Source organism: Myotis nattereri (genome assembly GCF_964212035.1).
Source record: "Myotis nattereri genome assembly, chromosome: 3".
Classification (NCBI taxonomy): domain Eukaryota; kingdom Metazoa; phylum Chordata; class Mammalia; order Chiroptera; family Vespertilionidae; genus Myotis; species Myotis nattereri.
The window spans coordinates 205,131,676-205,144,136 of NC_138077.1; the positions used below are offsets into that span (position 1 = coordinate 205,131,676).

Here is a 12,461-nt window from a genome sequence, read left to right on the forward strand (position 1 = left end):
ATTTATTTTATTTTATTTTTTTAAAATATATTTTTATTGATTTTTTTTTTTTTTTACAGAGAGAAAGGGAGAGGGATAGAGAGTTAGAAACATCGATGAGAGAGAAACATCAATCAGCTGCCTCCTGCACACTCCGCACTGGGTATGTGCCCGCAACCAAGGTACATGCCCTTGACCGGAATCGAACCTGGACCCTTGAGTCCGCAGGCTGATGCTCTATCCACTGAGCCAAACCGGTTAGGGCAAAAATATATATATTTTTAAAAAGAAGTATAGAGCTCCCCTCTGAACAAATCATCAATGGTCCAGATACCATGTAATACGGCCCAAGTTACATCCACATCCAAGACCATCAGAGGCAGGAAAGTGGAATGAAGGGTGTGCCTGGAAGTCATGCCAGTTGCTTCCTTCACACCCCTGGCCAGGACTCAGCCCTGTGGCCGTCCCTAGCTACAGGGGAGTTAAACACGTAGTCTGTGGCTGGGAGCCCACAGAACTCAGTTCTACCTCCACGGACGTGGCGAGTGATGGGTGTTGGAGATGAGTAGCAGCCTCAGCCACCAGGGTCCTGCAGAGCTGGAGTCCGATTTAATGGTTGTCGACGCCAGTAAATGGAGGTGGGCACAGGTACTGGCACAAAAACAAGGAAAAGGAATAGACTGGTGAGACGGGACTGGGCTGGCCTTGGGAGCTCAGCTGCTCCTTCTCTCTCCTGCCAACAGAACCGGTGCCCAAATACCCCAGATAACTTCCTTTTTCTGATGTGGTGCCTTTTCTACAAGTTCTTTAGTCAGAAAGTTCCTCTTTACATCTAACTTCACTCCCTACTCATATCATGTGAGGCCAGTATTTCATGCCCCACCTGCCTGTCTAGAGAGAGAACAGCTGGCCCTCCATGTCACTCTGCCTTTTTCCCATCGCATCTGGGGTGCCTTCCACCTCCTCTCCCGGCTCCAGAAAGGCCCCACTTCCCTGCAGTCATTTGCCACGAGGCAGATGAGCCCTGCCTCTGGGGCAGAAGAGATGGCAGCTGGATTATGGTTTGAGCTGAAAGGGAATTAACCCGGCCAGGGGCTGCCTGTGGGCCTGGGAGGCAGCCGACTCCAGGGTCAGGTGTGATCCTGTGTGAACGAGGGCCCTGACTCTCCTGATTGGGCCATCAGAGCTCGGGGGGGTGGGAGTAGCACATGCATCATTCATCGAGTTCACGGCAGGCACTGAGGAGTGGGCAAGGGCCACCCTCTTCGGGGCCCATGTTTTGCTAGAACCAGCTGTGTCCCCTCCCAGACACCTGTGTCCTTTTCCCCCCAGGGCCGGCGACCTGTCACTTTGATTGGCTTCAGCCTGGGAGCCAGAGTCATCTACTTCTGCCTGCAAGAGATGGCTCAGGAGAAAGGTGAGTCTGGCTCTTGTCACAGGGGAACACCCTCCCCAAGTGGACGCCTAGTCCAGAGGTTGGGGACCTGGAGTCCTGAGTCTGTGAATGTGTTCTCAGCTTTTAGAAATAACAGCTTACCGTTTAAAACCGCTGGAAAATAGACATCGTAAGTCCTTTGGAAAATCAATTATTTTTTTTCTGTACATGAATTAAAGCGGATGTGAGTGCTATAGTCATGACATTGGCCTTGGCGTCCTAATGCATGTTCTTGAATGGGAGGAGGAGGGGGAAGAAAAGTTCAAAATTGAGCTGTGGGCAGAGCCACGTTCCCTCTGATGCTCAGGAAGGGTCCTGCCTTGCTCTTCCGCTTGTGGGGGTTGCCGGCTCTCCTTGCGTCCCTAGGCATGTAGGGGCATCACTCCTATCTCTGCCGCTGTCTTCACATGACCTTCTCCTTCCTTCTCTTCTAAGGACAGTGTCTTTGGAGTTAGGGCCCACCAAATCCAGCATGACCTCATCTCAGGATCCTTAACTAATTACATTTGCACAATTTAGTTATATCTGCAAAGACCCCTTTTCCAAATAAGGTCTCATTCATAGGTTCCAGGTGGACATATGTTTTCTCTGCAGGTGCCTTTGGGAGTGGCTCGTGCCCTCCAATGGCATACTTTCTGTGCCGAGAGCGGGAAGCTTCAGTGCCACTGCTCCGGCCTCAGGTGGGAGAGGTCTCCAGGGCGGAATGCGACTTTGGGACAGATCTGTCCGCAGAGGCAGCCGTAGGAGGGGGCTGGGCGACTGCGGTGCAGAGCTCGGGGCACTTGGGAATGGCCCACTGTTTGTTTGACCCAGACCAACCTCTCTCCTGGTGAAGCTTAGCAGCAGCAGGACCCTAACAGCAAGAGAAGCAACTGAGACAGGGAGTCCTAGTCCTGAGAGCAGAGGGTGGATGGGAGCGGGGTTGGAGGTGCACCCAGCATTCTCCCTCGGGGCTTCCTGGAACGCCTCCCTGAGCCTCAGCTTCCCCACTTAGAAAGCAGAGCTGATCATTCCCACCACGAGCTTGCTTTGAGGAGCAAGCCAGGGGAGTATTTTTGCAAATTGCCAAACCCCTTCTGGACCAAATTCAGCTCCGGGACGCCAGTGCAGCTTCCGCTCTTCAGAGTGTCTGCCACCCTAAGGCCACTCCCCGTGGTCAACACCAGTGTGCGATCTGATTTCTGACCATTGCTAGCAAGCCAGGAGGGGTGGGGCTGTCCGCCGTGGGCCGGGCCTGAAGCAGCCCGAGGAGGCAGGGCTGGCTGACGGGTGTTATTTTCAGGATTGGCATCACCAGCGGGCATGGCAGAGACCCTGGAGCCCAGCAGCATGATTCATCCCTGCTCTTTATCTTTAGCTAAAATGGACTGGGGATCAGAGCTGTTTTCCTGGTTGCAAAGGCAAGGTGGACGTGCCATCCTTGGCATTCAGGGTGGAAGGGCTACGCTCTGTGTGTGAGCCCTGCGGTGGGTGGGCCTCACCATCTCCTCTGTGCCGTTTCGGAGGACCCTGAGGCCCCCTGTAGCTCTCTGCAGCCTCCTTTCCACCTGGTTTTGTCCACATCAGTGAGCAGTGCCCCATTCCCAGTGTGGGTAACCGGGGACCACCATGCAGAAGGCCCTGGGGAGGCTTAGCTGTTTCCAGCAGGAGCATCCAGCCTGGGGTCGGAGGTCAGGCAGTAACCACCGAGGAGGCTGAATCTGGAGCTCTGGTAAAGGCGGGCTCTCGTTCCTCCCGAGGAGAGCGTGTGCCTTCCCTTTCTATGTACACGCTTCCCCGCCCGGCATCAGCAGAGACAGAGCACGTCAAAAAGGCATCCCTTGCCTGCCTTTCCTGCTCTGCCACAGATAAGCCACCTGGGACCTCATGGCCTGCTGGGAGGAACCCCTTGGAGACCCCCAATGTCTCCCCATCCTTAGCTCTTCCTCCCCTCCAGTAAATGGCTTTGTTGAGCTGCAGAAATGCCACTGACTCCTACTGCATAACGCCATGTTCCGTCTTCTTGCAGCTTTGTGCAAATAATACCTACAGCGCCACAGTCTCCCTCTTGGGAAAAACGGGGGGACTATCTCTCACACAGAACCCAGTCCTGGCTATAGAAACGTGTGGGATATAGAGAGGCAGGATGGGTGCATCAGTCAGCTAGTGCTACAGTGATGCCACATAACAAACCACCCCCAAACAGATATGTTCATGCCCAGGATCTAGAACAGCCTGTTTCTGGCTGTAAGTTTCTGGTTGTAAGTCTGCTCCACGTGCCTTTGTCCTGGTGAGGTTGAAGGGGCAGCAGCCACCAGGGGCATGCTCTTCTGGTTTATCACTAGAGTGCAGAGCCAAGGCAAACCACACATGCACATTTAGACCTCTGCTCCCGTCGTATTTACTAGCATGCTGTATCAGTTACTTATTACTGCCAACAACCTATCCGAACAGTAGCTCGGAACAGCAATAACTGATTACTTATCGCAATTCTACGAATTGACCAGGCAGTTCCTCTCCTCGTCTCACTCGCGCAGTTGCCATCAGAGCTGGAATGCCTGGGCCATCCAAGTCCATCTCACTCACTGTCTGGCCGTGGGCGCTGGCAGCCACCCAGGGCGCCTCAGTCCCTCCCCAGCCCTCTCACCCCCAGGAGGCCTGCCTGACTTCCTTATACGCTGTTCTCCAGGCAGCCTTTTAAGATGGCAAGAGTGACACCTGCAAGGCCTCTAAAGGCCAAGGTTCTGGAACGCAGCACTTCTGCACGTTCTGTTGGTTAAACCGAGTCACAGGCCTGATCGTATTCAAAGGGACCAAGGGGGAATCGATTCCTCTTCTGGGTGGGAGAAGTGGCAACGAATTTTTGGCGATTTTTAAAACTTGGATTTTTGAGGTGGGGTAGGGGGAGAGAGAGAAAGAGAAACATTGATGGGAAAGGGTTGCCTCCCGCACACAACCCTCTGGTGTACGAGAGGACACTCCAGCCAACGAGCCGCACCAGCCAGGGCTCGGCAATTTGTAATCTTCCGCATGTTCTGCTGGCCAAAGCAAATAGTGGCTGAGCCCTGGGTGTTAGGGGGGTGGCAGTGCACTCCGCCCACGTGGGGTGGGCAGTGAATAGTTGCCAGGCAGTAACCCGGACTCTCACAGTAACCCGCACTCTCACAGTAACCCCGACTCTCACAGTAACCCCGACTCTCACAGTAACCCCTACTCTCACAGTAACCCCGACTCTCACAGTAACCCCGACTCACATAGTAACCCGACTCACATTGGGGAAAGGAAAGCATGGGCTTTGCTGTCAGCTGAGCCCTGGTTCTGAGTCCTGCCTCTGGGTAGCCTGGGTTCGGCAAGGACACAGCCTCCCTGGACATCCATCTCTCCACGTGCAGCAAGAGATTAATGTCGCCGCTGGGCGGTGGCAAAGACCAGAGAGCATGGTGGTCAGGCAGGCAACCCCGGCTGGGTCCTGGTCAACACGTCCTCTAACAGCCTTCAGGCTCAGGTCCCTGCAGGTCCAGGGGTGGCTGCAGACTCCCCTGGCTCTAAAGCTGCTCCCCCCGCCCCCCGCCCCGGGGGAGGCTCTTGACAAGTTGTCATTCTCTGTGCTGTCATCCTGTTGCTCCTTTCCTAGTCATCCTTCCCCGCAGCCCATGCAGCAGACCATCTGCCAGGCGCCTCATACCGGGAGCGGCGGGCTCTTATTAATAGGACCGATTCTCCATTTAGAGGAGAAAGGCCTGTCTTTGGCTGCAATTAGCATAAATTACATGTTAACTTCAGATCGGTAATGCAGGCCAAATCTCCCGTTCCCCTGCGGATCAAGCTGAATCCATTACCGTTTTCCATTTGGCTGTGGCAATCGGAAGGGAGGCTGGAAGCTGGCGGGAGGGAGGCAGGTGGCCTCTGGGTGGCAGGGCTGGTTAGTGAGACACTGAGATGTCCTTGCGCCTCTGTTTTTGGGGATGGTTCCCAGAGCAGCTGCCTTCCTGCCTCTTTCCTGGTCGCTGCTCCCTCCCCTGCAACCTCACGGCCCACCGAAAAGAACTGGGGCTTTGGTGTTAGGCGGACCTGGATTTGGGGCCTGACGAGCTGTGGGACCAGGGGGAGGTCATTGAATCTCTCTGAACCTCAGCTCCCTCATCTGAATATGGACTTAGAACACGTACCTCGAAGGCTTGTGGGGAGGTTAAAATGAGGCCATGAGTATGAAAGTCCCCGCCCTGATTTGGGCACACTCAGTAACCGTTTCTTCCTCTAAACTCCTCTGAGGACCTACTGTGCACAGGGGGCACTGGTGAGTGTCATGTAGGCAGAGGAACTTGTCGTTTTGTGTCCACTTTCCAGCGCCAGGGTTAGACCCTGAACTCCTCTGCCTTTGACCCCCTCCCCCCATCTCCCTGGCCTGCACGTTCTGAGTGCTCAGGAAGGTAGAGGAGCTAGACTTGGGTGAGGGCACCAGGCCTGTGCTGATGAGCTCAGGAGCCAGCTTCAGATTCACTGCGTGCCAGGCTGTATGCGAAGCACCTCCATGCAGGATCTCAATATCATAGCAACCCTGGGGGCTGTTCTCCTGGCTTCACGGATGAGAAACTGCACCTCCCAGGGTATCCTAAGTGCCAGAGCCAGGACTCGACCCCAGGACATCTGGTCCCAGAGCCCTCACTTCTAACCATGAGCTCTACTTTGCAGAAGACCTAGACCTTGAATGATGGGTGGGTCATTCCGTAGAGTAGAGGGAAGGACATTAAGTCCAGTGTCTCTGTAGCCTATGAAAGGGGACGGAGGTGGAACGGTGGAAATGGTGAGGGCAGGAGCTTGGCACAAGGTCTCAAATGCCTGGCTAAGGAGTCTGACTGGTTAGACAGTGTGATGCCTGAACTGAGGAGTAAATGAGTGGTAGTTGGACGGGTTCTGTGGATGGAGGAGCCGGAGGAGGTCGGCCCCAGGCAGCATGTAGTCCACGCACATATGCACACTCACACTCTCACACTCAGGTACTCACGGCAGCAACTCAGCCAGCCCAGGGGCCTCCAACACCCCCCTGTTCTCTAGATCAAGTGCACACTTCCCAGCATGACCTCCAGGCCCCGCTCGTGAGCCGCCTTCCAGCACCATCGCCCACCACTCTCCACCTCACACCAGTTCGACTTTCCTATCTCCTCCTACCTCACAGCTTGGAGGCTAGAAATACACCTCCAGTGCGGCAGGCCCTGAGGAGGCTTGGGTGAGAGCCCCAGCGACTGGTGGTCCCAGGAGCCCAGGAGCTTGGCTAAGGGGGCCCCTCTCCACAGAGGCAGCAGTGATACCCGGCATGTTTCCCACCACAGGACCGGAGCTGAGGCCTGTGTGAGCTGAGCCCATCCCAGCAGGGAGCAGGCCTCAGGCAGATCCCGGCCCAAGCTCTGAGCTCAGTGGATGGCGATTGGCTCTAGACCAGGGGTGGGCAAACTTTTTGACTCGAGGGCCACAATGGGTTCTTAAACTGGACCGGAGGGCCGGAACAAAAGCATGGATGGAGTGTTTGTGTGAACTAATCTAAATTCAAAGTAAACATCATTACATAAAAGGGTACGGTCTTTTTTTTTTTTAGTTTTGTTCATTTCAAACAGGCCGGATCCGGCCCATGAGCTGTAGTTTGCCCAAGGCTGCTCTAGACTGTGCTCAGGGCCCAGAATCAATGACCTCTTGAAAAAGCCTTGAAAATGGCAGAGCTGCCCACACCTGGTAATGACTATACTAATAGTGATAGCAGTGGTAGCAACAGCTGCCATTGCAAGGGCCCAGCTCTCTGCCTGGATTTGCTCAGGGATTTACGTGCACTTTCTTCAACCCTCCTAACAACCCCATTTCTCAGATGAGAAGAATGAGATTGAGGGGAAGGTGGAGTAGCTTGTCTGAGAACTAAGATTTATCCAGAACTCCTATTTATATTATTACTAGAGGTTCATGCACTGGGGAGGGGGGGCGGGGGTCCCTCAGCCCAGCCTGCACCCTCTCCAACCTGGGGCCCCTTGGGGGATGTCCAACTGCCAGTTTAGGCCCGATGCAAGGATCGGGCCTAAACTGGCAGTTGGACATCACTCTCACCGTCCGAGAATGCTGGCTCCTAACCACTCACTTGCCTGCCTGCCTGCCTGATCACCCCCTAACTGTTCCCCTGCTGGCCCGATCGCCCCCAACTGCCCTCCCCTGGCAGCCATCTTGTGATGACGTGGGGAGGCCAGCTTGTAATGGCGTAGGGGCGGCCATCTTGTGACACACGGGCGTGAGGGTCAATTTGCATATTACCCCTTTATTATATAGGATTTGAGACTTCTCCTTGTTGGATGTTGTCACTCAAAGCAGTATCTCAGATCAGGCCTTCCAAACAGAGAACTATTCAAAATCAAATTCACTCCATTGGCTCATATTCATTAAGCACCTACTGTGTGCCAGGCACCATGCTGGGCTGTGGGGAGATGGCGTGGACAAGCCAGCACGCCCCTCCTCTCACGGAGCTCACAGTGCAGTCTGTGGAAATAATCTGCCGTCCCTCAGACATGAGTTGGGGTCTTGCAGAACGGCTCTGGGGTCGGAAGTGACATGTCAGTCGTCTGAAAAGCACCAGGCACGTAGCAGGTGCCCAGTGAAGGGAGCCCTTGCTGTTCTTCTGTACCCAGTTCTAGGGCAGCCACCTGGCTGACGTCCTTAACCCGAGTGTCCTGTCCTTAGGTGGGGACCACCATCTCCACCACGTCAAACCCGGAAGTGTTCAGTGTAGGAACCAGGAGTCACAAGAAGCCAGCCCCACGGGACGTGCGCGGATGTCAGCAAGGCGGCCAGGCTGGCTCTGCTCCTCGCACGTGTCCAGGTCTGGGTTTGCAGAGTTGCATCAGGGGCTGCACCTCACTCGCTGTGCATCATCCTGGAGATGCGCGAGGCAGCTTGGGAGCTCTCCATCTGTTCCTCCCGTTCTCAGAGCAGCCTTGCCACCTATTCAGATGCTGCGCCCAGGCTGGGTGGGAAGGACTGGCTCCCAGTGGGAATCTCTTCCTTCTGGATGAGCATTTGAATGTTCGGTGTGGCTGAGGAATCTTCTCTTCAGACAGAAATAGAGCCTGCTTGCTTCATTCTGTCATCATCTTGCCGGCTAACAATCACTGGGCACTTACTTTGTGTCAGGCACAGCTAGATACTTGACATGCCTTATTGATTTAATCCTCACAATAATCCTATGAGGTTTCACTCTCCCCATTTTACACGTGAGGAGACTGAGGCTTACAGAGATATAGCCACTAGCCCGTGGTTACAGGACTTGGATCCACAATGGCTGACTCAGGCTCTCATTAGTGACTTGACCTCTAACCCTTGGAGCAACCTGTGGCCAGGAGAATTCTCTGCATTTTCCACCTGAGGCTCAGGGTGAGGCACAGTGATGTGCCAGGGGGGTCCATTGGGGTTTTGTGGTTGCAAGTCCTGAGATTTCCATCAACAGTCCTTCCTTCAGCCACACCCAGAGCTCCTCTCCCCCAACAAGGAAAACGGGGGGGTTCAGGGCCACTCCTGTCTGCCTTGGTCCAGGCATCGCGTGCCTTTTACCTGCTCTCACCATCCAGGATGCTCTCCCCTCTCCCCGACCCACAGCAGGGAGCCAGCTCAGACACGCCCTGCGACACAGGGCTCAAAAATTCCCTCCTGCACCTCCACGTGGAAGGAAGACTCAGATTCAGAAGCATTTCGGTTTTGTTTTATTTTGTTTTGTTTTTGTGTATGTGTGTTTTTTAATATATTTTTATTGATTTCAGAGAGGAAGGGAACGGGAGAGAGAGAGAGATAGAAACATCAATGATGAGAGAATCATTGATCGGCTGCCTCCTGCATGCCCCCAACTGGGGATCTAGCCTGAAACCCAGGCATGTGCCCTTGACCAGAATCGAACCAGGGACCTTTCAGTCCACAGGCCGATGTTCTATCCACTGAGCCGAACCGGCCAGGGCTTGGAAGCATTTTGAAAAGAAAAGTTGTTTCTTGCCAAAAGGTGTAAACTGGTTAGACTTCAGAAGGCCTGGCTTGCCACATTACACACACACACACACACACACACACACACACACGTGTACACACACACATGTGTGTACATACACGCACCCCAGGCTCTTAAAGGGAAAACACACTCACGATGACCGAGTTTCCGTCAGTCCGTTCTCGATGGAGCAGCAGCTGTTTTCTCCTGAGGTTGCTCCTCACGGAGCCATGCAGGACAGGCAGGGTCTTCAGACGGCAGCTTCCCCAAACACCAGGGACAGAGGGTCAGAGTTGTTCTCATCAGGGAGGCTCATGGGAAATGCCGTTCTCTTTGGGACCCTGTTACTTTGCTTTGCCTCTGAGGGTAAAGTGTGGGTTTGGGCTTGGTGTCCGTGTTGGCCCCGACGGGATGGACGGAATGTCTGTGCTTACGCCCAGCGTCGACTGTTTCACTCCGATCTCACAATGTCCTCGGGAGGCAGGGATTACTGGTCCCGCGGCGGAGGTGTAGAGAGAGGACCAAGACTCTGTGCCAAAGGGATGTGCCCAAAGTCAGAGCCTGAAGGCGGCAGAGCTGGGATTCCCGCCCAGCGCCTGGCCCCTACGTCTGGGTCATTCTACCTCGACCTGCTGGCTCCTGCCCCCTCCCTCACTCTTGACCCACCTGTCTGTCTCCCCGACCCCCACTGTGTCATGGGCACCTGCTTCCAGGTCTCTTGCCCCTACCTGAGGTTGCTTGGCTTCAGGCCCGGGCACTAGGAGACACTCAAGACATGTTAGTTCATTCATTAACGAGGGACATGAGAGCGGCCATGACATTTGCCGTGACTGCTGGCTGCAGAAGATAATGCCGAGGCCTTCGGGTGAAAGGCTCGCGCTCCCTCAGCAAAGTGGAGCCCACAGCCTCCCGAGACCTGGGCCAGCTGGTTGGCCTATTGCCCAACCCTCTAGTGACCCAGGACATTTGGGCCACCCCACTTCCGGACTGCCCAGCAGGCATGATCAGCCAGCACATGCACACCCGTGCAACGATCCTGCCCACTCAAAACCAAGACAAAAGCGCACCTGTCATGTGTGTGCGATTGGACAGGACATGATGTAGCCAGAACCCCCAGAGAGGAGCAGGCACTTCTGACAATAACCCACCTGCCAGCCAGCAGGGTGGGTTTGCTTTGGGAGTGACTGACCCTCTGACCCAGGGTGTTTCTGGCCCCAGCAGGTGGCAAAGGCAGGGGTGGCGGTGCCTGATGCCAAAAAGAGAGACTCCGGGCCCCAGATCCCAGTGGACTGCTCATTTTCCTATGTATTTGCTTTACAAAGGTTTCAAAAATTAACTAGTTGGAAAGTGAGCTCAATTCAAACGGACTCCTCGTTGCTGGCTGGGCCAGGAAATGGCCACATGAACCAAGAAATCGGTTCTTCCTCCGCTGACGTACGCATCTGTTCTCCTCGTCATTCCCAGGGGATTTGGAGGGAATGAACTAGAGGCATTGCATATGGCTCTGCCCGGGGGCCCCATCCACCCAGTCGGAGAGACATCACGAGATGAGTCGGCTTGCCTGTCAGTGTATCCACTCAGCAAATAAAACCCACAGGGCTGCTGAACCTGGGAGCTGGCGCCCATTAATTAGGTCAGTCCTGGCTCCCCAACCCCTTCTCCATCTGTAAGCTGCCTCCATTGAATCACTTCCCCCTGTGTCTTCAAGATGCACAGGACCGTGGCAATCGGTTGAGAATACGAAGCTGAATGAAGAAACACAGGACCTAGGATCTAGACGCCTGAGTTCAAGTCCAGGCTTTGCTAGTTACCGTCTGGGTGCCCTTAGGCAGGTCACGTCACGTCACCTCTGGCTCAGGCTAGATAGTAAAGGGGGATATGAATGCCTCTCGCGAGTGTCCTGGGACTTTAATACTTATTGAACACTCGCCATAATGCACCAGGCACTATGCTACACTAAGCACGTTGCATATTTTCCCTCCTTTGAGGTAGAAAGAGCCCTAAGATGTAGGCACTGATATTCCTGTTTTACCAATAAAGAGGTTGATGTAGGGACAGTGTTCATTTCCTTCTCCCCTGTGTCTCCAGGACCTGGTAAGGGACTTGGCACAGTGATGTACGTATGGGCGACCGCATAGCTGGCCATCGATATAGTGGAAGTGACAACACAGTCTTGGCACATGGCAGACCTTCATTAAACAAGGGCTCCTCTCTTCCTCTCTCCGTTACTTTATCCAGATGGATTTGTCCAAGGCTGTGACACCACGTCTGAGCTCGCCAAAAACAGTGCCATCTTTAGTCAACTGTGCTCCCAGGGGAGGAAGGAGTTAGCAGAACTTAGCACTCGTTTGCTGTTTTCATCTAAGTGAGTGGGCTGTTTCCAAGAAGCTTGGCCAGGGATTATGCCAACTACCTTTCAGGGCATTGCTTCCTCTCGGGGGTGCAGACGCCCTTGATATTGGCCAGGGAGGTCGCAGGCACCCTGACGGAGCCCAGCGGGCCGCCGTACCCGGGTGACCAGCATGTCCCCAGGTCTGGTCCTAGGCTTTTCAGAAACATGAGTTTATCCGTTTTGCAGCCAGAACTGATCAGAGCCCCGTTATGCAAATCCGCAAGCTGAATGCTGACTCTTTTAGGTCCACCCGTAATCGCCACTCGGCAGACGGAGCAGATGTCCGTGCTCGCTGCCCACGTGCCTGGGGACACAGTACGTGCCGGTTTTGGTGGCGAGCACAGGGGTACAGAGGGAATGGTGTCCAGGGACATTTCTCTTCCTGATGACCATCCCAGAGTCCTGGACAGACCCCTCTCCTGTGACCATGCTGTTCCCTTCCCTCCCGGCCGGCCCCTCCTTCAGAATTTTGCAGAAGCAAGTCGTGTGCATGAGACTTGGTCCATAATAACTGAAGAATCTGGACTGTCTGCAGGGAAGGAGCATTCCTGGGGGTTCCCAAACAGGGGAAGAAAACCCTCAAGTCTCATTAATTTACATGTTAATTAACCATCTCTGTTCATGGCGTTCTGTAATGGAAACGGGTTGCTTTTCCCTGTATCTAGGATGTC

The 12,461-nt window shown here is 54.3% G+C and overlaps 1 protein-coding gene across 1 annotated transcript in view; it reads left to right on the forward strand.

Annotated features, from left to right (window-relative positions):
• TMCO4 (transmembrane and coiled-coil domains 4) overlaps window positions 1–12,461 on the forward strand; it is a gene marked incomplete at its 5' end in the record, with an annotated part of 62,468 nt that overhangs the window by 23,773 nt on the left and 26,234 nt on the right. The window contains one exon of the mRNA XM_081086114.1: window positions 1,312–1,396. Coding sequence (XP_080942240.1) covers window positions 1,312–1,396 — 85 coding nt within the window. The remainder of the gene's footprint in view (window positions 1–1,311; window positions 1,397–12,461) is intronic.